The sequence below is a fragment of the Micrasema longulum genome, unplaced genomic scaffold (assembly GCF_059751315.1).
Source record: "Micrasema longulum isolate JH-2025_06_02 unplaced genomic scaffold, ASM5975131v1 h1tg000469l, whole genome shotgun sequence".
Taxonomy (NCBI): Eukaryota; Metazoa; Arthropoda; class Insecta; order Trichoptera; family Brachycentridae; genus Micrasema; species Micrasema longulum.
The window spans coordinates 1,796,886-1,823,644 of record NW_028277667.1 but is presented as its reverse complement, the minus strand read 5'-3'; the positions used below and the strand labels follow the sequence as shown (position 1 = coordinate 1,823,644).

The following is a 26,759-nucleotide window of genomic DNA, read 5'->3' as shown; positions in this document are numbered from 1 at the left end:
TACTCTGTGCACATTGTCATAAGGTCTAATTTCGTTTAATATTTTTTGTTTGTAGTCAGCCGATACCGACTGTTATTTGACTTGACATTTGACAAGTACCTGACAGAATCGCGGTCGCGGTGAAATCGGAATCGGAAATGGAAATCGCAATTTGCAATGTTTTCTGTTTCTGTTTTTGGGTGATGTGAGAGTGACCGAGGAATGACAATGAACAGTAAATATATTGTTTACTGTAAACCAAACATGAACTTTTGATTGAAATTTACCGAAGGTAATTGATAAATTGCGGTAAATGTGCAGTTAACGTGTGTTAATCGGAGATTTATTCATGTTTTGTACGAGATCTTTCAAGAGGGTAATGCACCATTGTTATTGTTACTGTTTTATTATAATACTAGACCTATAGCACAGATGCAGGTGTGTATCATTATAATTATGCAAAATAATTTGATTTCTAACTTTGCAATATCTGGCTTGATCCATTTCTCGTAAAATTAAAACAACTTGATTTATTATAATGTAGTTGAATGAAATATAAAATTAACATTCGGCTTTAGGAATAATAATTGTGTAACGAGTATTGTATAGACAGGAATTTATTTATTTATTAACGGACATTGTCCATATATACATTTATAGGGTTTAAATATTTCAATAAAAGAATAGTTTAAAACATTTTTAAAAAAGAAAAGAAGCATTGATAAACATAAGGGACATCAAGACAAGATCTGGAATATTAAATCGTTGTAAACTTAAACCAAAAAAGTCCAGATCTTGTCTTGAATTAACAATACTACAAAGACGGGTCATTGGAGAATTAAGGCCATAGTTTGTTCTATGCTGATCGATGAACAGTACTTCATTGTTTCTCAACCTACGAGTCGGAATATTGAATTTTACTTTTCCCAGTTATGATGGAACATCGATTATACCATTTAGTATGCTGAACATATACGTATATGGAGTCAATATTAGTTCTACGTTTTTGTAGACTAGAAATATTTAACATTGACTCTATATCAGCATAAGAATAATTACCTCTCTTTAGTCCAAGCATCCACGCTACTTTTCGGAGCCAGCGATGTTGGACTGATTCAATGTGATTTATGCGATTGACACAGAATGGAGACCAGACCACGGAGGCATATTCGAGAATAGGGCGAACAGCTGAGCAATAAAGAGTTTTGATTGTACAGATATTAGTAAAATCAGAGGATATTCTGTTAATGAAGCCAAGTAATTTCAGTGATTTATTTACTGTATTATCTATATGCTCGTATGTTAGTTTATAGTCCAAAACAACTCCTAAATCTCTGATGGACTTAACTACATCAATTTATGAGTTTTCTATTAGGTACTCGAAGGAAATCGGTTGTTTTGTTCTATAAAATGACATTATTATTGATAATTAAGATGAATATTCATTTATAAGTTTTTTTGTGCATGTTGAATATAATTTATTTTATGACAATAAATGCCTCGATGTAAGAAGAAAAACACTAATGTAGAGTCAGGGTGCCGATAGGGGATCACCCTTTTTTGGAGGCCTGTAATTTTGTAATGGTTTGAACATGAAAACTAAAATTTGGTATAACCATAGTGTAATGATCGTATTTTCGAACTGCATTTACTAACGATATAAAGAGTGACAACGGTTTCATTTAAAGAATGGGAAATGATCCCCTGTGTAGTCTAGGTTGGGTACAGTGGATCACAAATAAATCAACAGTGGCTCATTATAGTACACGGCAAATTCTCTCCTAAATAATTTTCAATTATACTTTGTCTCTTCCAGTGTTTAAAATTTTCGCCAATGTTATTATTATTTGTTTTTTAAAAACGAATCTTATTATTAAATTTCAAAGGTAGACTATGATTCTCCCTGTTCTTAACAAATAGTTGACTCTCAGCCGTCGGTTCAATAATGATACCTGTTTTTACAACTAGTCTAGTCAATTTTTGTGGGCAGTTTCTGGTATAAATGTATTGCCAATTGGCGCCCTCAGTGTAGATTCAAAATCACTGACACTCGTAAAAGGAAAGGGTAGTCCAGATACTTGATGAGCTTTAATCCATAAATCTTTAATGTTTTTTTTTGCTTTAATCCTTTAACAGCCTAAAACCTTAACCAGGAAGAGACAGGTTTTTTTTAATGTTTATAAATATTTATGTAAATAAAACAAATATATATATTTAGTATTATTCATATTTAAAGCATTGACTTTGTGGTCAAACATTTTACTAAATGTTATTAAATATTTGTATATAACCACTTACCGACTTTTCCACAAATAACAATATTGGTAAATTATTGCTTAATATTAAAGATTAAAATAGTTTATTAAATAATTCAGGTGTTTACCAATTAAAATGCAATTCTTGTCCGTCAGTTAATGTTGGAACAACATCAAGAAATTTTGATATTCATGGTAAAGAACATATGAGGTGTCTTCACAATAATAATTTCTCTGAATTCGCAAATCACCGAATCAATAGTATACAGTTCTTGTGACTGGCTCGATTGCTACGGAAGACAGTGATCCGCCGCGTCTGTTACACACGTCTATCCTGATGCACATTCCTAACATATGCCTTTCGGTTGTGTCTGTTTTTGACTTGACCCGACTTAAGATTTCAGTTTACCTGATTATGCCACGTCTTTCTTGGTCTTTTAAAAAATAAAAAAAGCATTGAAATCTACAGTCATATTCACAATGATACAGCTTTAATATAATATATACTTAATACTAAACTAAAAATGATTTCAAACCTGTAATTAACAATGTACATAATGTGTCATAAGTTTTATTACAGGAGAATCGAAATTGAAAAACAAAAAATTAAATGTTTGCATATTTATGTAGGCATGTGCCTTTGTAAATTTAAAATTCAAATGAAAAAAAAATAGTATTGTATTTACCTATCATACCTACCTACCTGTATGCTGTCGCTAATTTCGTTTTTCAATTTATTAATATTAAAGTTGAATATATCGCTCGCATTGGCTCCGATAATGTTATTATACAAATTACAAATTCTATGTATGCATGAATGTTTTGCTGCATTAGTGTTTACATCAGCACAGTAAAACAATTTGGTGTGACGGGTATGTTTAAAGGGTACATGAAAATTGATTATACTAAGTAAATTAGGGCAGTTAGCAATGCCATTTCAAAGCTCATTAAAAAAATTAACCCAGCTGTCTGTCGTCTATTATCCAAGGAGTTTATATCAAAATGTCTTCTCGTTTCGTTATAATGATTATATTGGTAATTGTTTCTGTACGACAGACATTTTAACAATTTATTTTGAACTTTTTCTATTTTATATTTCTGGCTTTCATAGTATGGGGACCAGATTACATTTTTTTTTTACAACTATCTAAATAAATACATTACATTACACATACAAAAATAATTTCAAAAACAAAACATTCTTATAAAATCCAGACGCTTTCTGATGACACTCATCTACCTCTATGGATGTTTGTTTTTAACAAAAATTATCGCCATATCACGAAACGATGCAAAATAATATTTACTTCATTTGATATACTTTTATGGAATGCTATTTTTGCATTTTTAAACAAACATCATACTTAAGTATGGACTGACAAAATATTTGCATGTATAAATTACTAATCCCTTTGTTTTCATTCAAATTATGTTTGCAACGTTGACAAAATTAGTTCTCCATAATTAAAATGAGAACGTAATTATGTATCCATAAATATAGCATAGATTGCAGTAAGGCTAACACTGCGGCCGTTTTGCAATGATTTTTTATAATATCGCCACAAAAACGTGTATGTAAAATCATTTTTCATGGGAGAATCTTCTAGTGTAGATTATACAGTCCAGGTATGAGTTATTTAAACTGTTTTTTATTAAAAAATATTTTGATTATATCCGATTGTTATAACATTTGTTGTTGTTCTGGTCCACATAGTGGTCTTTAAAAATAATTAATGGGTGGTAGAAAAATATAAAAAATCATCTATCTCATTTTGCGAATGCAAAACACTCCCAATTTTATTTTATCAGGGAAACCAACAGTTCTACATACATATTTATAGTCAACAACAGATATTTATATTGTATAAACTCAGAACCAATAACAGGTTTCCACAAATTGTATAAAGTTAGTATAATATAATTCCTTGTGGTGGGGGTCAGTGCTATGCAAGCTCCTGATGTCACTGCGACCTGTGAAGATCTATTGTGACGGGTCCCCGTTAATAGTTATCGCCCTCCGAGCCCAGGTCTATAAAGAGCCTGGCTACTGTGTGGCAGGCGAGAGTTTACATTTTGCTAAATCTCCCCCTCCAAGCCCAGATCCGTAAAGTATCGGACTATTCGATAGGGGGCAAGCTCTTTAACATACTCAGGTTTAACCAGTGGTCCCCCGAGGATAGGGCTCCTTTTATGATGTAAAGCATCACTTTCACTTAGAATGTGGATAGGTGTTTCCTTATCTGCACTGCAGAACCTACATCTAGAAGTTTCGGAAAGGTTCATTCTAGCGCGGTGTTTGTTCAATCTGCAGTGCCCTGGGCGGGCTCTAGTGATAACCCTCACTTGATTTGGGCTGAGCTTTATTAGGCCAAAAGCAAAACATTGCGATTACTCTTTTATCAGTTCCTTCGCATGGTGCTGACCAGGTACTTTTCGCCATAGCATTGAACTCTGCTTCCTGGCCCGTGACCTAAGCTTATTACGAGGAGCACATTTAAGCAACCCAAAGTAGGATTCAGGGTCTATTGGGGCTGTCTTAGCTCCCAGCTTTGCCAGTTCATCACCTGCCTAGAAAATATAATACATATTATATAGTTTGTTAATATATAAATGTTTTTTAGATATCTTTTTTTATAAATAATGAAATTTGTTTGTCAATGGATTCCTATAAGTATATTTACAATCATAGGAATAATACATTTATGAAGAATGAGTACAAAATTACAGTATATATTATAATCAATTATAGTTTGTTTTAGGGATTTCATCAAGATCAATGTTTTTTAACAGTTATGGAGAAACCTTTTGTGACAGATATATGTATATGAAAGTCTAGGCTCTCATTTATTATTATTATTAATAATAATAATACACTAGCAGCTATTAAGCTGATGCGTGTATATCAAGTGTACAAGTGTACATGGTTATTAAACATTATACATTGATGTGTGCATCTAGGCGGTTTTTGAACACATTAACTGAACTAGCACCAATCACTTTCTTCCGGGGGTTGGATGAGAAGGAGGTAGTGTTTAGTTTCAATGAATGACCTCTGAGATGGCGGTTTTTATTCACAGTAAACATTGATTTCAACTTGGGTACATTATATTGCTCAGTTAAGATTTTGAACGTTTCAATTGAGTCGCCACACTGCCTCCGCTCTTCCAGTGAACTTAACCCGAGCTCCCTTAAGCGGTCCTCGTATGATTTATTTCTTAGAGAAACTACCATTTTATTTGCTCTTCTCTGGACTTTCTCCAACAACTCTGTCTTTTTAAAATAGGGACTCCAGATTTGGTAGGCATACTCCAGGAGTGGACGAACATATGTTTTATAAATTTTGAGGAACAAATCTTGGGTGATGTGAGCGAATGTTTTCCTTATTAAGTATTTACGAGGCTTGTATTCTATTATATTTTTGTAAATGGGCGTCAGTGCCAAACCAGCTCCTGACATCACCGCGACCTGTGTAGATCCATTGCGACAGGTCCCCGTAAATTCATTCTTGCCCTCAGAGCCTACGTCTTTGAAGCCTGGCTACTGAATAGTGGGCGAGTGCTTTCATATCTATTGCTAAATCTCCTCCAAGCACAAGTCCTTAAAGTAACAGGCTATTAGGTAGGGGGCAAGTGCTCTGATACAAAGCATCATGTTCGCATAACGTGTGTAAAGGAGTTTCATCAACTGCACTGCAGAACTTACATCTAGAAGTTTCAGAGATTTTTTCTAGCGAGATGTGCCCTGTGAGGGCTCTAATAATAACTCTAACTTGGTTTCGGCTTTGTTTCATTATGCCAAAAGCAAACTTTTGCGAGTACCCCTTCAGTAGTTGCGCTGCATGGTCCATTTATGAATGTACATATATATATAGATGGCAAAACTATTGAGAAAGTGGATGAAATTACTGGTATAATATTAGACTCGAAATTAACTTGAAATGCATACTTTGAACATGTTTTTAAACTCATATATAAAACTATAATTATTCCACATATAGATTACTGCTCTACAGTATTTAGCCAATGACGGAAATCAGAATAAATTAAAAGTACTTCAAAATAGAGCCATGAGAATAGTGCTAAATAAAAGTAGGAAAGTAAAGTAGAATAAAATAGAAAAAAATGTGAGAAGAACTCAATTGGATTGCAATAAAAAAGAGACTGATATATAATATGCTTGTATTTATATTAGAATTTTGAAACAATTGAATGCCCAAATAGCAATTTATATAATATTATGTACTATGTAGGTACAAGTTTATGATAACTTTTTATAGCTTACCTGTAAATAAAATCACCATTCGCCACTGATATGTGCTAGGTATAATGAAACTGATAAAGTTGTTTTAGAACAGATTTTTATAATTATAGTGATCAAAGGCATACAAAGTATTTGAATCGTAAATTTAGCTAATTCTTAGTCATAGTAATCCATACATATTATCATTCAAAGATATAATTTTTAAAATATTTTTATATTACAAACAAAAGAAATTAAAAATTAAATTCGGTTACGAAGATAGTTTTTTGCTTCTCCTGAAAAAACAACAAATGGCGCATTTACCTCTGATGTACAGATCTATTCTTCAAAGTGTATTTTTTTCCTCAGATGGTCGGCTGCGGTTGGAGTAGGAAGCGCCTATTTCTCCTTACGGTGGCCAGCCTAGTGGTCACCAGCTTATTCATAATGTATTCCTCCAGTGAGATATTCGACGACGCCAGGGTTGCTAGAGTGTAAGAATCATATATTTATATTTCATTTAGACTTAAACACATTTCCAAAGAGCATGAGACTAAGATGCCCATTGCTTCTTCTCATAATTTCTGAACATTAAAAGAACAATGGAAATTATAAATGAATTAAATGTTTGCCCTTGTTTGTACAACTGCGACTCTCTCAACTTGGAAAGAGTTCAGCGGAAGTTTTTACGCTACACACAGTTCAAAGACAAGTACTGTCGATGTGTTCCTACAGCAAGGGCAGGCGTTTAAGAAGCAAGCGGTGTTGTCTCTCCTTACTCGCGATGTCACACTTGCCATTTCCGCATAGATTATGCCATATTTATACCTTTTGTAAATTATACATTTTGTAAATTTAAGTAGATTTTAAGACTGTTAATGCCAATCTATTAGGGCTTACTTAAGCCTGTTGATTGGCTTAAAAATAATAAAAAATTGGACGATGGCTGACCTCACTCTAATGCACAAAGTGATAAGCACCCCAATAGATTGCCCAAAATTACTCTCCCTGATAAACTTTCGTGTATCCACAAGGACCACCAGACTCCAACACACGTTCCAGTGTGAGTACAATAGGACGAACTTCACCCACCATTCTCCCCTCCTCTAGTGAGCATCCACAGAACAGCCAATATTTATGCTGAGCTGTTGGACTTGCTCCACACCACTCCTGCTGCAATCAAATCAGCTATCCTATCCAACGAATGGCCACCCCCCAATTCTTCTCTTTTTAATGTGTTTCTCTACTCATCTTCACTTTATTTCCTTTTTATTTTTTTAGAATTAATTACATGTTTAGTGTAATAGTTATGGTTTTATTTTATATTATTTTCTATAATGCTTTATGTAATTTTAACTGTATATTGTAAGAGCCCTCTGGGCGTTTATTGAATAAATAAATAAAAAGGGTGAACTTGTACATGAAATTTGCTACCAAACTTTGTTGTCCGAATTGAGGTTACCATTGCTCTCCACCAGAAGGACAATTGCTGACCCCAAGGTGGTTTGTACTCTTATAGATTTCCCGAAATTACTATCTCTGTACTTTCGTGTACCCACAATGACCGCCAGACTCCGAAACTCTTTTTATTGGCTGAAACTGGCCGAAACTGAAACTTTGGTCAGTTACTAGTTAAATAAATAACGTTTAAATTTTTTTTTTTATTAATTCATTCTCTCTCTGATGACACTACCTACCTATATGGATATTGATTTTTGGCAAAAACCATTGCCACAGAATACACTTCTGCGTGTTAATTAAAACTCAGATTTTGAGATCCTGGGTTTGATTCCTGGCAATCTGTACTCAAAATATTAGTTTAAAAGATGGTTTTTACAATATTTCACTGCTCTTGGACTGGCGCCTGAAGGGTCTCGCTTTCGTATAACAAATGATCGAGGTTCTTTGAATTTGATATGCCAGTGCTGTGGTACCATCAGAGGCTAAAAGGGTCGATGATGATAATGCTTTTATTTACTGTGCAGGATGAGCCTGTCGGCGATACAGCAGAGCATTCTGCTGGATCCGGGAGGACCGTGTAACTTCCCCGACCTGCCGGTCAACTCCAGCGCGATCATGAGGTTCATGCAGCACCGGGAGCCGCTCAAGTGCACCAAGGGAGGCGTGGACTGGGCCAAATGTGAGGTTAGTGTTAGCGAGACAGTGGACTGTAATTATGTAAAAAAAAAAAAACATTCAGCTTTGTAAAAGATTGGAATATTTGAGAATAGGAAATGAGCATGGGAGTGAACCTACCTTCAATGTGAAAATGGTGCACTGTTCTGCATTACTAGATCACTGTATGATAAAAGCTGTTGCACTATTAATTATTTTATTACTAAAATTGTACCCAAAATTGTATGTTAAATAATTAAATTAATAAGAAACTTCAAATGGCTCCCCTGCACAATCAGCTAATAGTGACTTGTACCTCTTTACATAAATGCCACAGAGATAATTGGCCACTATTATTATTATTAATAATTTTAAGCGAACAGTTTAAAGCTGGTATGCTTAAATCTATTCAAACGCAAGTTAGTTGTTGGCGCACTTTAACTTTTCCCAAACAAATCTAGTCCATTTTTGAACCCATTGAGACTACACATTGAGACCAGCTCTTGTGGCAGCTTATTCCAACCATCAACAACCCTATTGCTCAAGAAATGCTTCCGTGGATTTAGATTGAATCTCGTTTTCTCCAGCCTGAGACTGTGGCCTCGAAGACGAGCATCTTGTTTAAGCTCGAACATGGGATCCAAATTTGGGCAGCTATAGTGACTGTTGAGTATCTTGTTTGTCTCTATCAGGTCACTCCTTTCTCGCCGTTCCTGCAGCGTTGTGAGACCGAGAGTTTGCAGTCTCTACGCCGCTTAATACTGGTTCTTCACGCGATAGTCCATCACCAACTCTAACTTGGTAGATTCGTCCTCTAAGAAAGTCTTCAATCCAGTCGCAAACCTTTCCCCGGATTCCTATGTGGTACAGTTTGGCTAACAATCTTTTAGTTGATACTCTGTCAAAAGCCTTTTCAAAGTCTAGATAGATAATATCAATTGGGTTATTTTCATTATGTTCTATGGTCCATTCATTCAAACACTCGAGAAGATTAGATATTGTGGATCTTCCTGGCATGAATCCGTGTTGCTCATTGTTAATTAGATTGTTTTCCAGTAAGAACATTAGAAGTTTTTGAACAATCAACTTTTCCATGCATTTACACAGTGTACTTGCCAAGCTTATCGGTCTGTAGTTACTCTATTATGCCGACTTATTTGCTTTTCTGTTTTCAGAGAAACATCTGTCAAGTCAAACCCGAAATATTCAAGCTTCTACGCTCTGTGCAGTGTAAATACTCGGATATCATTTGGAAATCGGACTTCTCCAGTAAATTTGAGGACCCAATTATTGTGCCTGCCGATCACCAGTATAGGCTGACCAAATCCGACTTTGTGAGCGTTGAGTGTGTCGGTACAGACAAAAATGGTGTTCAAAAAACGTAAGTATAATTGATAATATTTTGAGTAAGTCCAAATGCTAACAGGGCTGGATTAAAAATCGTAAATTCTCAAAGTTCTCACGAAACTAGTCAGATTTTGACTCCAAAACCTACCGTCTCGTGTAATACACAAATTCAGTGAAATTCTCCATTCAATATCTGTGCACGCATTCAAATACTATTTAAAGACAATATTTTGAGTTTGTCAAAAATTTTGTAGACAAGGACTGGATTTAACTACCTGGGGAGCTGTTTACATTAACACATTACAACAGAGATGAATAACACTTCAGAGAAGGTAGAAGAATAGAAGACATTTCTTGGTGGAATTGCATTTTAATTATAAAAATACGTATATAGTTTTATTCCACTTTTATTTATAATATTTAACCAGTGACTGGGTTTCGTCGTGACCGACAACCAGTCTGACGATGTAGATCCCGCCCAATTTGCAGTAACTTAATGTTCTTAAGATAAATATTTAAAAATTCTTTGATTGTTGAATAATATTTACGAGTACATGAAAATAACATTTTTATATGTATTTATTTGATATGTAATATATTTTCTTTACTAACTTTGTATACTATGTGGAAATCTGTTATTAGTTTATACACTATATCTGTTTGTTTACTATAAATATGTACATATGTAGAACTGTTGATTTCCCAAATAAAATAACTAGTTATTAACGACGTTCTTACAAGGTTACGTCATTTTGCAAAAATGTTAGAGATGGGACAAATTTATCAATGTAAATCGATTAAATAAAAAAGAATTCATGTGTTGTTTTTGATGAAAAAAAGCATTTGATGTCTTATTTTTTAGTAAATAATTGTATTAAACACACTATAATAGGCTTGTTTTTGCGTTTTTATATAAATTTTCAGAAACAGAGTCTCATGTTTGCATGAAAAAACTGATAAAATCGATTTGATCGGTACATGATCAGTGATCAATAATTTCCCATCACTAGTGACATTAAAGTGACATTAGTTTTATGGTATAAAAAATAAAATATAAATAAATAACTACTGATCCAACTAAAGATTTTATAATACAAGGTCTTCTTTATTCTGATCCAAGGGAAGATTTCATAACATGACATCTAATTACTGACATATAGAATACCTCCATTATCTCAGGTGGACAGGTACCCTGATTGGTATCCGGGAGGATGAGCAGCTCAAGGCTCGCCTGACCTGGGAGAAGCTGAGCGGCGAGGCCATGCGCTACAACGTCCTGATGTTTGGGTTCGACTCCCTCTCTCGGAATACGTTCATGCGGAAACTTCCCAAGAGCTACGATTACCTCACCAAGGAGCTCAAGGCGCAAATTTTAAAAGGGTAAGCACATAAGCTGTAACATTGGTGTATTTTTTAAACTATTGGTTTCAAGGATTTCCAATTTATTGAAATAATGTTACAAATAATGTAACATGCGCAATTACATGTTACCGACGAAGATACTTGCATGGATATCTATTTTACTTTATACCGTCTCGATATGTACCGATGAAGATAGCTTTTGTAATCGCAGCACTGGGCTCCGATTACAATAGGAAGATAACAGAGTTATCTCAGATTGTCTATAAAATAAAATTGAAATTTATGTACGAAAATTTTAAGTATCTTCGTCGATAACCTGTAATTGAACATGTTTAGGAAAAAAATTGTATGAATATTCTATTTTTTATATGGAAAACTTTTTTTTAAACTTTACATATCAAATTGAAGATAAAACTGTTAACTCGATTAATGCGGGCCCAGGGCCCTGATTACAATGGCAAATTAACAGAGTTATCTTCGACTGTCTATAAAGAAAAATCTATATTTGTGTATAAAAATGAGTATATTTGCATGAACATTTAGAGTATCTTCATCGGTAACCTATAACTGAACATTATTAAAAGAAAAAATGTATGCATATTCATAATATTGATGTTTTTTGTTGATATTTCTTGATAAAACTCCATATTGATCAGTTTTGAAGATGTCTACTTAGGCGAAAGCGCTCGTTGGTCAAAATAATAAAAAGTAAAACCAAACCAAGAAGTTTCATTGATAAGTATCCATATTCTGCTTTAAACTCATTGCAGCACAAAGCCGGCGAATCGCCGGCCTAGGTTAATTTGTCACTGACACACAAAGCCAGCAATTCGCCGGTTTGTCTTTGAAGTGATTTTTTTACATTAAAACTGAATGACAATAACTTTTTTATTTATTGTGTATGCAGACAATTGATAGAATTCCATATTTAATTTTAATTTAACAAACTTAATAACTTTTATTTATTGTGTATGCAGACAATTGGTAGAATTCCATATTTAATTTTAATTTAACAAACTAATTTCTAATAAAAATATGTCAATCGAAGCTAAACTGGCAGTGCACAACGGAGTTTTAGTCCCAACACTTATGTATGGAAGTGAAACATGGAACTGGCAGAGGAAGGATGAAAGCCGAGTGAACGCGGTTGAAATGTGATCTCTTAGACTAATGTGTGGGAAATCAATGTATGACAGGGTTACGAATGATGAAATCGGGCGAGAGTGTAAATCTGAGTCATGTATAATTGATAAGATTAAGAAAGGGTCTCTGAGATGGTTTGGTCACGTAGAACGAATGGACGACGAAAGAATGGTAAAACAAGTATATATGGCGAAAATGAACGGCAACGTGAGACGAGGACGACCGAGGAAGACGTGGCATGATCAGATAAACCAAAATCTTAAGTCTGGTCATGTCAAACGCAGACAGAACCGAAGGGCATCATGGCGGCCTCCGTGGTGTAGTGGTCAAGAGGCTTGACTCACGCACGGAAGGTTCCGGGTTCGATTCCTGGTGAGAACACAAAAAATTAAAATGTGATTTTTCTTAAGCCTGGGTGCTCTGTGATGTAATTCACCACTGTAATTAGGCCTCCTGGCCTGTTGTGGTGCAAACAAATGTAAATTATTTTTTTTTTGAATGTATGACGAGATGTATGAATGTGGAGGAAGCTAGGAATGTATGCCAGGATAGACGTGTGTGGCGGTCCATTCTCTCTGCCTACTCCTACGAGGAAATGGCGTGATGGTAGTAGTAGTAACTTTATTAAAAAAATGACATAAATAAGTATATTTTGGTTACTGATTTCATAATAAAATGTAATAATCACAATTTATTTCACATTATTTATTACAAAGTATTTAATTAATTTAGTCTTAATGTTATTGTATGAAAAAAATGTGTCTAAATGTAATAGTGTGTTGTATGAACAAATTATGTCATCTTTATTAGTGGTGCAATGGGTTATGAAAATATTTGCATATTTTTTAAGAAAACTTAATTTTACTTTGTGGATAAAATTGAAAATAAATGTTAACTTCCCATTGTCATTCAAATATTCCCCCCAATCAACGTTTTTTGTGTTTTTCATAACCCCGGTTTTACATTGAAAATTTTTCGAAACTCATTCAATCTGTCAAAAGATGTCGAGTTGCGCGCCGCCGCGCGAATGGAGAATAAAACCAAGGCAAATAAAAAAATGTGTAAATTATTGTCTCAAACCAAATTCAAAGTAGGTGCAGTGTAATTGACCATTCTGTTTAAGTGTCTAATTTTGACGTTTTACTAAATTGTGATAAGCAGTTAATAATAATAATAATAATAATGTTTGGATAATTTATATAGCGCAATTTTTGTGAAAATCACCTCAAGGGCGCTGTACAATAAATAAATATCCCAACACGTCTTGCAGCTACAGAGCGCATGGACAGTTGGGATTCTAGTTCCTCGTCTCCAATTATGATATATATGAGCTAGATAAAAGAACGTCTTGCAGCTACAGAGCGCATGGACAATAAGAAATCTAGCCCCTATTTGCATTTTTATTTTAAATTTTTTTATTTGACAATGAAGTTTAGAGTTTAAGTGATATTTTAAAAACGAAATAAAAAGCAGATTTATAAAATTAGAATTTAGATAGCAACAAGTCTTGCAGCTACTGAGCGCATAGACGGTTGAAATTCTAGACCCCATTTACTAAATTTAGATTTATTTAGATTAGTTGACGCATGTTTAGGAAGAATAAAGTCTTTACATCAATAAATTACGATGAAGAAAGTTAAAAAATCTGGCAATAGAAATATTATTTGAAGTTATAAACATAATTTAGAAAGAAGATTGTTGAAACAGTTATCATAAAAGTGTGAAATAGTTTTGCCGCGATCTAAATGACAGTTGAAATTCTAAGATGCCATACTAAAAAAAGTGATACTATAGAAATAAAATTTCCCAATATTTAGGAAAAAAATCATTGTATGCATTTTACGTTAAGTACCTACATAGAATTATTTAAACGTGTGTTTTTTTAATTCAATAAAAAAAAGACATGTGGTATTAATTGTAAAAATACAGAATATTTTTAATGAAATCATAGGTAAATATTAATAATCCCCAATTATGGCACTTTAAAAAAAAATCTGCAGTATATTTAGTATAGTCTAGTACTATAATTATATTTTTATGTCATTTCATTTTTCCATACATTTTTCATTTCCCCGCTTTAGCGCTTTCTTCAGTTTTACACGTTTTTTGTTGCTCCCTAGAAAAACGTAAAACAGGGGTTTTACTGTATTAAAAAAAACATGTTATAATAGGATAACTCATAAAATGCTGTTTTTTTATTATTATTTATTTATTGGGGATATCAACAGTAATACATGTAACAAAAATATAACAAATAAAATATACAGAGAATAAAACCAATGACAGAAATACATTAAATACACGTACAATACATACTAGTGTGTTTGTGTGAGTGTAATAAAGTGAGAGGGTGGGTGTTATATTGGAATGAGGGTGGGCATGTGTGTAAATATTGCACAAGTGTCAAGTGTCGAAAATATAAATATATCTAAAATATTAAGAATTAGAGATAAAATATAATAAAATAAAATAAAATAAGATCAAATAAGACTTTATTATTGAAACTAAGTATAAGACAAAAAAGTATGTTTTAAGACATGCATTTTAAATGTTATTTTTTTACAATCAAATGTGTCAATAAGGGGAAAGTTCAAATTATATTCACTAGCAAAACGTATAAGTGGAGTTCTGGGCATAGTTCGTACGAACTGCTGGCACTTGAAATAGAGAGCTCGACGTGTGACGGGTGCGGTAGCCGGGGACATTTAATGATAACTCCGACAAAAAAGCCGGACTATCAAGGCGTCCACTAAGTATGTCATGAAGCACCCCCATTAGTAACATAAACAATATTAACAATTAAAGATATATTTATACTTATAAAGCATTGTTTATTTTTTATCATAATCAGTAATTATATAAAAAGGATAACTTATGTAGGAACTGCTTATTTGCTTGTATAGAATGTACGCCACTGTAACCCATCTAGGCAGTCGCACAACTAAGGTGCTGTGAATGCGATTCCCTGGTCTGGACAAACAGACTTTTCCGTGTGAAAAAAGTTGATTCTGTCATGATTTTTGTTTGGTTTTCAGGTATAACATAGTGGGAGATGGAACTCCTCAGGCCTTGATTCCTATTCTAACTGGGAAAACAGAATTAGAGTTACCTGACACGAGGAAGAGAATGGGCGACAAGGCCTCCTTTGTGGATGTATATCCGTTTGTTTGGGAGCAATTTAAGAACAATGGGTGAGACACTAATATGATATTCCCCATTCTTCATTTACAGTCACACAAGTCAAGATGCCTTTGTTAACAGGATACAGTTTTTTATGTTTTATAGATTTTTTTTCAAAAAACATTTTCTATTTTCATTATTATATTAATTTTAAGCGAGCAGCTTAAAGCTGATATGCTTAAATCTATTTTAATGAAAGTTAGTTGTTGGCGCACTTTACTTTTTCAAAACAAATCTAGTCCATTTTTGAACTCATTGAGATCAGCTCTTGTGGGAGCTTATTCCAACCATCAACAACCCTATTGCTCAGGAAATGCTTCTGTGAATTTAGATTAAATCTCGTTTTCTCCAGCCTGAGACTGTGGCCTCGAAGACGAGCATCTTGTTTAAGCTCGAATATGGCTTTCAAATTTGGGGAGCAATAGTGACTGTTGAGTAGCTTGTATGTCTCTATCAGGTCGCCCCTTTCTCGCCGTTCCTGCAGCGTTGTGAGACCTAGAGTTTGCAGTCTCTCCACATATGGAAGCCGTTTTAGGCTCAGCGACAGCTTTGTAGCTCGTCTTTGGACTCTTTCCAATAAGTGCCTGAAACCCGTGTGATATTTATTTGTGATGTGATGTGATAACCTATTTGTGTGGTAAAATACTATAAGAATCTTTAATAAGATTTTTGGACTCAATGTAATAAATTGACTTTTAAAAATTTTATTTTATTTTTATTTTATGAACATAAACGGCAAATCTTCCTTTTACAAACATTTATAACATTAACATATTTGGCTTAATATTTTTTTCCTTTTTTTTCAAAAACATGAATTTTAAAAACAAGATTTATAAAAAAAAAAATCAAATCAAAAATTATACAAGATTTATATTTTAAAAAATAACTTAAAAATTATACAGCATATTCAGTAGAAAGTTAAGAAAGTGTAAAATTATTACATAAACAAAAATTTCAATAAACATCTAGACAACACGCTTAATAGTTCTATATATAAATCTATGCCGTGGTCCCATGCTCCAGATCCCGCTTCAGAAACAAAACAAACTACACAGAACCCAAATACATATAGGAAACATTAGAAGAACTAACATCAACAGATGGAAGAATTGAAGAAATATAAATGTTTAAACATAGGCAAAATGGTGAATGTTACACTGTGTGTAAAAAGGCCACTTAAACCAGCCAGCCCTGTCAATGCCTAGACTTCCATATGGATATATATCCTTCTCCATAATGTTTTCCATCCCTTTTGTGATTTGTTAATCCTTAGAAGACTTTTGACTGTGCCTACAGCTGAGGAATTCTTTAACGTTTTCACCCATATTTAGGAATGATTATCTGTGTTCACATATTACATATAGAAATAATAGTTTGTTTATAGTAAACTTTAATTCTTCGGCGTACATATTAACTCTCTTCCCGGCGATGTGTAGCTAGTACACATTGCATCTAATAACTAATATCTCCATTAATATAATAAATGATGGGTTGAGATTTTCCGTATTCCTTCGTTATACATTTACGTATCGGTAAAAAGGTTTTTAATTAAATAATTAATGCTTATTGGGAACATAAAAAGCGTTTTGAGATATCACCAATACAATAGAAAATTTACCAATGTGTCGCATGTTGTGTTCGTAGTAAAAGAGTAACCTTTAATCCTGCGATGCAATAACTCGATTTCATTGTCTCGTCAGATATGTGACCGCCTTCCACGAGGACACTCCGGGCTGCAGTATATTCACGTACCGATTGAAAGGCTTCAAAAACCAACCCACAGATCACTACATGCGACAGTACTATATCAACACCGCCAAATTGGAAAAGAAATGGAGCCCTTACTGCAACGGGGACACACCAAGACACAAAATAATGCTCGATTACACGAGACAGGTAATGTATTTTAATTTGTCTCTTTTTGCTATTCACCTTTGATTTCCTTGAATTTATTTTTTTAATTAAAAATAATGTTCCCTCACCGTGTCCCTATCCCGTGCCGAGAGAAAGATTTGATATGCACATACATACACACATACATGTATATATATATATATTCACACAAACATACATACGAGATGTGTTTAGAAAATAATGGGATTTTTTTAATTTCGTAGGTTTGGAGAGTCCGACTGTCATTTTTGTATTATTATGTTGGTATACATACCCTTGAAGTATGCTAAAATTTTCAGCTGTATTCATTGTTTACTTTGTCTGTGGCAGCCGCTAACTAAGGTTGAAAAAAGTCTGAACTAATCGCCAAGACCGAAAAGGTTCGACAAGTGCGTTAGAACGTGAAGGTGATGCTCACTGTGTTCTTCGATTTTAATGGCATAGTGCATCATGAATTCTTGCCACGACGTCAAATGGTCAATAAGGAGTACTACCTACATGTTCAACGCTGTTTGCGTGAAGCAATCCGAAAAAAACGGCCTGATTCATGGCTTTTGACACCATGATAATGCACCGGCTCACACTTCATTGCTAGTTTGTGAATTTTTGGTTAATAACAATACTGTAACGATGCCCCAGCCTCCATATTCGCCAGACACGGCTCCGTGTGACCTTTTCCTATTTCCAAAAATAAAGAGAACCTTAAAGGGCTGTCGTTTTACAAGCATAGATGACATTAAAAGCGCATCGCTGAAAGAGCTACAGGCTATCACAAAGATCGAGTTTAAGGAGTGTTTCGAGGATTGGAAGAAGCACTGGCACAAGTGCATAATATCTAATTGGGACTATTTTGAAGATGACAACACTAATGTAGACGAATAAATAAAAATGATTTTTTTTCAAAAAACCAAAATTCCCATCATTTTCTGAACACACCTCATACATATTCACACACACATATAAATATTATGAATAGAATGAATAAACTAATATAACAATATTTTCATATTATATCTAAATAATTTTTTTTCCAGTTCATGGATGCGTACGCTGACTATCCTCGTTTCGCTTTTGCCTTCCACGGAGAGTTGTCTCACGATGACTATAACCAGGTGCAGGCTGCCGATGGCGACCTGGAGGATTGGCTGCGTGGCCTGAAGACCTCCGGGATCCTCGACAATACCCTGCTCATCATCATGTCAGATCACGGGCACAGGTAACGTCACTTCCATCGTGGAAAATACCAAAGGCAAATAATAAAATGGCAGAGCAGAACGGGCAGATTTGTCCCACGCCTCAACAGGAATTAATTTTAGACTTATAATATAAGAATTCAAACACTGATTTGAGTCTACTGAACACTTTACTTTTACAAATAATTTTATTTTTACAAATATAAAAACAAGAAATTCGTCTGATATGGAGTTCTACAAAATGAATACCAAATCAATCAATCAGTAATTGATTTTATATGTTGACAGACAATTTTAGGTTTCTATGATTCGTCTCTATTTATTTATCTGTCATATTATACCGACGTGCCCCACGTAAAGTACTCTAACTGCATCTTTACGATTTCAAGATATTTTGTCTCTGTTATATATGTTGGATGCTTGATTCCTTCGACCTCGGGACTTTAAACAAGGCCTGCCCTCTTGCGATACGCGTGTCTGAAGAAAATAGGGAACGTTTGGTTTTGTGTAAACTAATTGACATCATTGTTTTGAGTGTCAATCCTGGAATGAATGAAAGGAGTAAGGACTTGCGATTTCATTCTTTTGGCACTGGTCCAGAAAAACACCGTTTTCGTTTGCACAAATCACTTTTTACGTTACGTGTATATTTTTGATGATTCGAATCACTGTTACGCTCATGGTACGTTTTTCGTTGTGTGTTCGCGCACGTCGGTTTCTTGACTCGTTGTCAGGGAGGGAGGTACATTGGAATTCAAAACAAGGACCACCGGAATCAAAGGAAGGAATGGCTTGACACTTGAATAAAAAGATAATGAATCCGAAACAATATATTTATTTATAAAACAGATCTTCTTCCAAATCGGTCCCTCAATGCTGAGGATTGTGACCACCATGAACACTTCTGATTAGTCTGTTCCACTCCAGACTGTACTCAGCCCGATGAACCGACATTCTTTTTTAGTATTACGATTTTTCATTGATGACAAAATCAAGAAAGGAGTGCTATGTTGGTTTGGAATTATAGAGTGAATGGACAGCGAAAGATCGGCTAAAAGGATCTACGATGCGAATGTTGATGGATGCAGGCAACGGCAAAGATCGAGAAAGATATGGCACAATCAAGCCCATCAAATACTTGAAGATGGACATGTCAAGAGCAGGAATAATCAGCGTACGTGCATGAGATGTACGAATGTAGAGGAAGCAAGGTCTCTATGCAAAGACAGAGTGATATGGCGTTCTATCCTTTCTGCCCTCTCCTACGGGAAACGGCGTGATGGTTTGTTTCTCTTTCCAGGTTTGCAGCCATTCGGGACACTCTGCAGGGGAAGCAGGAGGAGCGCCTGCCGTGGTTCTCCCTGGTGGCCCCCGCCGGGGAAGGCCCCCTGGCCGCCCGGCTGCAGCAGCTGGCCGCGAACACGGCGCGCCTGACCACCCCCTTCGACGTCCACGCCAGCCTCCTGGACGTGCTGGGAGCCAACCCGCACCGGACGTACGACATCCGCTCCAAGTTCCCGCCGCGGTCACTCTCGCTCTTCGGGCCGGTAATGCCAACATAATTGATAATACCGTTAAATAAACTGTTTTATGTTTCAAATGACTGACTTTTTAGAATTTTTTTGTAGGAATTTTTTTTAAGCTTACCATGAGGAATGTTCCTCAGAAGTTTCGCGGTCTGGACCTGAAAAACCGTGTGTGTAAATATGATAGAGAAAAGTCAGAAAAATGACTAAAACACTTTCATAAATAATAATGTATTGATAATTAAACTTGTATAATAACTTCACGAAGGCAGTGATGTTTTGTTATTATTTTGCACTGCATATAAAAATGTCTGCCTTAAAACAGGTTGTAACTAGTTAGGCTGACTACACATAATCTAGGGAAATTTATTACAAAAAATGTGGTATTTATTTATTTATTAGTTTGTACATGGCACAAATCTTTTATAAACATAAATACATTTAACATTACACTGTTCTATTACAAAATTATGAAACAATATATTTTTACATATTACAGTTGTTTTATACATTATTCTATATAATTACTTTGGGATTTTAATACTCGACAATTTTTTTAATTTTTTTTTTAATAATAATAAAAATAAAGATAACACAGTATATTCGAAATAGTAAAAATCATAAATCATTGATTTGTTGGGATTTAGCCCTAGGTATAATACTAATTGTCTCCTGGTAAGAGCTCAGGGGTTCTCAACTGTTTTAAAAATAAAATATAAAAAGAAACAAAATAATAAACCCTTTGAAATTTTTTTAAAAAAAATTTAATTTTAAAATCTATAAAAAAAACAAATATGTAGTCATACGTTTATAAATATATTTTATGTGTATTTATTTATACATTTCTTTTTCTCTTTCTCTTTTAAATTTAAAGGAACTGTTAGGTTTGTCAATAAACCATTATTATTATATCATGTATAATTTTTATGTGACAATATTTACAGTAACAATATTATGTGGAAGCCTCTAATTGGACTTTATGGTATGTATTTATAATATGATTGTAATTTATAAATGTCTGTTGGCTTTCCAATGAAATAAAATAAAATGAAATAAAAATTAAAATGAGGTAATAACTACAACACCACTAAAACACATATCAGAATCTTTCTCCGTAAATTCTGCAAATAGGCAAGTCGTGATTCATTCAAATCATATTATGATGAATTGAATGCGCTTGTTTATTTGTAGCATTCATGGAGGACTAAAAAATATGTTTTTAGTGGTTAACTCCCAAATGCTGATTTTGAAGTCAACTAGTTGTATTAATAACCCCCGTGATCAGCTAAATCGGAAATGAACTAATTGTTTATGTTACAGATTCCTGAGAATCGGACATGCGGTCAGGCTGGTATAGAGCCGCACTGGTGCGCGTGCCTCACTTGGCGTCCGCTGTCTCTCCTGTCCAACTTCCCTCACACCCTGGCCACCCAGCTCGTCATGGCCATCAACAAGCTGACATCCCCATTCAGGTCTGTGTCCCCAGTGGTCCTGTAGTAGTACAACCCGTATAGAGTCACACTGGTGTGTGAGCCTCACTAGGCGTCAATTGTCTCTCCTGCCTGACTTCCTTTACGCATATTTATAAATACCCGTTGCGTTATCCGTGTGAGATGTTTCAGAATCCACCACGCCTTATCCACCTCGGTAATAACTGAAACAACTCAAATTCTTTTATACGACATTTACGTCGTTGCAGAGATACTTAATTGAAATAATGGACTTAAACACTACAACGACCTACCTTACTACTTGAAAACTTTTAATGGAGACAAATTTAAAATCAATCTGAAAAAGCACATGATGACTGAACTAACTAGACTAGACGAGACATAAAATGACTAGACAATATAAAATTTCTAATGTAACCCTAACGGGTTTTTTAAAATTGTAAATAAATAAAAAAAAAAAAAAAAAAAGAATGTTTATGTTGAGTGACATAAGCAAGCGATTTTCAGGGGTGATTTCGTTGCATTATGAAATTGAGCAATTCTAATTAATAACCAGCGCCTGAGTGATTCCAAAAAATCCCGAACCGGAGATGTATTTCTGAGTGATACCGAAGCATCCCAAATGGATTACGCCTCGGGTATTTATAAATATAGCAATAATAAACTCTGGTTTACAGTTAAATGGGATTCCCATGTCAAGGATATCTACTGACTGACAAAAATACTTCCTTTCAAGGAGATGCCACTGCATGACATAACCAATACTATTTTGAGTATCGTAAACTTTTCTGCTCACACAAATTTAAAATACACATTTGGTCATGATATTCACAATGACAATACGGGTTGTACTCAGGTAGTCTTCATGTGTCTAAGTTTTGCTCAGCAAAATTCAGCAGAAGGTCTCGGAAAATATTGGCCATTCCGAATTTAATAAACTGCCCGATGAGCTAAAACACGAAAGGTCCAATAGAAAACCCAGAAGCGTCACAATTAAAAAATATTACTTAAATCTTTTTGATAGTGATAGTTATTATTGTAATTTATATAGATGGTGTAAAGTACTGTGTTTTATGTTTTTTATATAATGTTTTCTTACTATTTCGGATGTATTAACTATGTATGATATTATGTATTGTCACAAAAATGTTTTTTTTAATAACTCCTGGGAGTATAATATGTACTTTTTGTATTATATGTATTATTAATAATAAAAAAAATTATCAATATCATATGGTATTCCATTGTCCTTGTCTAATAGGGATCGCTGTGCCGAGCTATATGTGGATAAAGTGCTATGGGCCATGTCCCTCGCTGCCGCTCCAGGCCTGTTGGAATTCAAAAAGACATACGATGCAGATGGATTCCTTCCAGATCTCTCCGCCAAACCTAACGGAGTTGTCAATGTTTATCAGATCAAGGTAATACACGAAACCATTACTTTTATGGATGTACCGATTGAAAACCTAAAGAGTGCTATAAATTGTGTATTTTAAAAATTAAGAAAAATCATTCGTATCAATTTTCAAAGTAGTTTCCATGAAATTGGATGCAAGTATTCTACAGCAGAAATATTATCTGTGTTTAAATAATTATTTTGGTCGCGACTGTAGCTCATAGTCATCGTCATCAGTAGCACATACCTACACTTTGCATAATTTTAAATAGCATGAATGTTTTATGTACCTAAGTTTATTTATCTATTGAAACATTGGAAACAATTACTAAGGACTAATTACAATTATGAAAAAGGAATTACTGACAGCTAGTCCTTACGCTAAAGCAGTTTGCGATTGTCACTCTATACTACGGTAATCATTGGGTGATGTCCTGGTGGTGATCTGCCATGGAGCTTCGAGAATAGTTCTGTTAAGAAAACGGCCAGGTGGACGGCTGGTCGGCTACCGTTAGGGCACACGCACTGGTGGTGCCGGAAACTGGAGTTCCTCGGAGGACGGTGGATGTCCTGGATGTGGAGGGACCTTCGCGGCTGGAAGGCGGCCTCAGATAACCCTCGTAAACCAGTCGAATTTCTACGAGGCTTGCAGCGCTGCCTGGCCATATCGTCTTCGCGTCCGAGGATACAGTCGCGTAGACTCGACTCACTTGGACTTTGACTCCCGTTCACTTTACTACTCCCGTTATCTGACTCATTTTTACGACTGCCTGATTCTAAGGGCTGGCTGCGGTGGTTTTATAGAATGCCTCTTCGAGTCTCTTTCTCTCATATAGCTAGTAGTTCCTTTTCTACACTATCTTATTACTACGTTCTTAAAAGTAAAACATATTGCCAAATGTTAATTCTAACAAAACTAAATTATAATAATCTTAGACTTAATAATAATATATAAAATGTAATTCGTTTATTTTCATAATCAAAAATAATGCGGATTTATGTTTTGAAAATAACATGACCCAGATGTTCTCCGTTTTGTTTGCCAACACTCTTGCAATCGAGTCCTCATATTGGCAAAAACTCGCTTGCAGAGATCTGGACGTCAGATATTTTCTAATAGGGCACTTCTGTGGAAGGCAAATTAAGTCGTATTAGAAAAAATCGCACGGGGTAAGATCAGGTGATCTTGGGAGCCAGTTCATGTGACCAAAGCAACTTATTAACTTATTCATTAATGCTTTAGTGGTGTATTCTGTAGCTCTATCCCGCTGAAAATGAGTTATGTTATTGTAATTATTATGTTTCTATAGCTCCGGCATAAAAAAGTTATACACCATTGTGTAATATCGTTTGTGACCGGAAATTACGCACTAAACAGTGGTCTCCAGGCTATTACGTGGGTTTGATGCATTTTTTAAGGATTTTTCTCATTCCAGTGGCATATATTCTGTGTTGTGAGTTGAGTAGTATGCAATAAATGAATTACTTTTCCCAGACTGCAAGGATAATTTTTTATTTCAGTGAGTAAAGTAAATAAATTCCGTGGACGAAATAAAGTATCTTGGGGTGTACTTGGATAGATATTTGAATTTCAAAACACATTCTCAATATGTAACAAAAAAAAAATATATATATTAATAGGAAGATTGCGAAATGTAATAGATATAAAGAGTAGTGTTCTTATACATAAAACAAACAGTTCACACATAAATTACTGTTCTTCCATTTTTTTTTATGTAATGAAGGAGAAATTCTTCAAATTCTTTAAAATAAGGCGATGAGGATTATACTCAAAAGAAATATCTATTCTAATGTAGAAATAATGCACAAAGAAATTGGCTTGCTCACAGTAAAGCAACAAATTAAATATAATGTAGCAATTTTTATACATAAAGTAATTAAGGGGATGAATAAAATAAATACAATAATAAATTTTAACCAACAATGTCATACATATGAAACAAGGAATTAAAAAAAAGATAAGATTACCAATGAGGAGAAAAACAGAATCTCAAAACTCATTGTACAAGGGATTGAAGCTGTACAATGAGTTACCTGAAGAAATAAAGGAGATTGAAAAAGATTGAAATATTTAAAATTAATTTGAAAAAATATGTTATTGAGAAATTTTGATAAAAAAATTGTAATGTTATTCAAATTTTATATTAGTTCGTAAGATGTTATGAACTAACTTAATAAAGTTATTCTCTGTGCATATTTTATTGCATTATTCGGTAAATTGTTGACCTTTTTTAAATTAATTATGGTTTTGGTTTGGTTTTTCTTCTGTAACGTAAAGGAGTCTGCCATTTATGGTTCAAAACCTTTTCATTTGTCAATAGTATTTTTTTGTTGCCTTCTTTGTTTTAACACGCCTCATATTAATAATGGAGCAGTCATTCTATGAAACTCCAGTAATATATATGTATGAAATCAACCATGAAACGATTTGGAATTTTACTACAATCTTAAGGTTTTTATTTGATCCCTCATATAAAAAAAAATTGTGCTGTGAAAATGACAAATAATAAATATTTCAATAATCACTGATGCAGGTGAGACTGATGCCAGGAGCTTCTTTATTCGAAGCCAGCCTATCGCACAATATAGACCAGCAGTCCTTCACTGTCAAACTGTCGGACGTTTCGCGAATAAACAAGTACGGAGAGCAGGCCCGCTGCATATACAACGACCAACCGCAGCTCCGCAAGTATTGCTACTGCACGAGGGACTAGAATGCACAACCCGCAATGTTTTTACACCGCCGAGAATCAAATTGGTTTTTATAAATACTGTGATTTTTTTTAGCACAACTCGTTTTAAAAATATATCTTTAAAAAAAAATCTTTGATTGAGGAGTACATTAGATAGAACTATTGCAAATTAGTGTTTATAATATTTTGAGTTTGAATTCCAAATGTTTATAGACACGTACTGGATTTCATCCCCTAGCGCAGCGATGGGTAAACCTTTTTAGTTCGGCATGTCAAAATTCTAAAAAAAAACCTGGCTTGATCTATTGAATTGAATTCGATTGAAATTTTACCGATTTTTAAACATGTCTACGTACATATTATAAAGTAAATTTTAAATTATTGTTTTACTTGAAATTTTTATCGATTGTTAAACTTTCATGATAATAGCTGTTTCCGCTCACGGGTTTTCGCTAGACAATAAATCCAAATGTCTTTGAGGGGGATAATGAATCCAGAAGTTGGTACCACGATATTTGGGCTGATAATGAATCTACCGATTTTTGCTTGATGGAGGTTGGCAACGCTGGTGCCGTGTCACATCTAGGAATATTGATAATTTTTGCAGCACTAGTAAATTAAAGAGTTTTGTTTTTGAACTATTTATTTATTATTAAATAAAAGCAAAAACAAATAATTATTTACATTATAGACTTTTAGTGTATTTTGTTCATATTTAACGCATGCTAGCGCCACAAACTTCATCAGTCTTTCTTTCATTTGTTTTAATATTATCCAATGCCAGGAATAAGGTCTCACAAAATTACGCAGATCATCCGTAAACGATGCGTGTCACCCAAAGTGTCTCGGCGTGTCATAGGTTACCCACCCATAACTGCCCTAGGGAGTTATTCAAAACTTATTTTTATCGCAAGAGAGTCTCATTTTTGATGCCATTTCTTAACTTTTGGCGATAATCTGACAAAA

The 26,759-nt window shown here is 34.3% G+C and overlaps 1 protein-coding gene across 2 annotated transcripts; it reads left to right on the top strand.

Annotated features, from left to right (window-relative positions):
* Positions 1-86: 86 nt before the first annotated feature.
* Positions 87-26,759, top strand: LOC148281393 (uncharacterized). Of its 2 annotated transcripts, none has more exons than XM_088226889.1 (12): positions 87-355; positions 6,843-6,967; positions 8,459-8,618; positions 9,764-9,969; positions 11,115-11,315; positions 15,476-15,631; positions 17,321-17,516; positions 18,548-18,729; positions 20,007-20,253; positions 21,553-21,704; positions 22,945-23,104; positions 25,635-26,084. In XM_088226889.1, exons 1-12 carry the CDS (start codon positions 329-331, stop codon positions 25,812-25,814), a joined length of 1,992 nt encoding a protein of 663 aa, XP_088083015.1. In that variant the 5' UTR covers positions 87-328; the 3' UTR covers positions 25,815-26,084. The 2 variants fall into 2 exon arrangements, with proteins under 2 accessions (XP_088083015.1, XP_088083014.1); XM_088226888.1 differs by lacking the exon at positions 87-355 and adding an exon at positions 2,725-3,860 and having other exon boundaries at positions 25,635-26,759.

What these genes read in the sequence shown, in the direction of transcription:
- LOC148281393 (XM_088226888.1), top strand. Translation starts at nt 3,825, where the DNA reads ATGGGAGAATCTTCTAGTGTAGATTATACAGTCCAG. An exon ending in TGCTCGATTACACGAGACAG is followed by an intron (nt 17,517 to 18,547) that starts GTAATGTATTTT and finishes TTTTTTTTCCAG; the next exon opens with TTCATGGATGCGTACGCTGA. An exon ending in TCAATGTTTATCAGATCAAG is followed by an intron (nt 23,105 to 25,634) that starts GTAATACACGAA and finishes TCACTGATGCAG; the next exon opens with GTGAGACTGATGCCAGGAGC.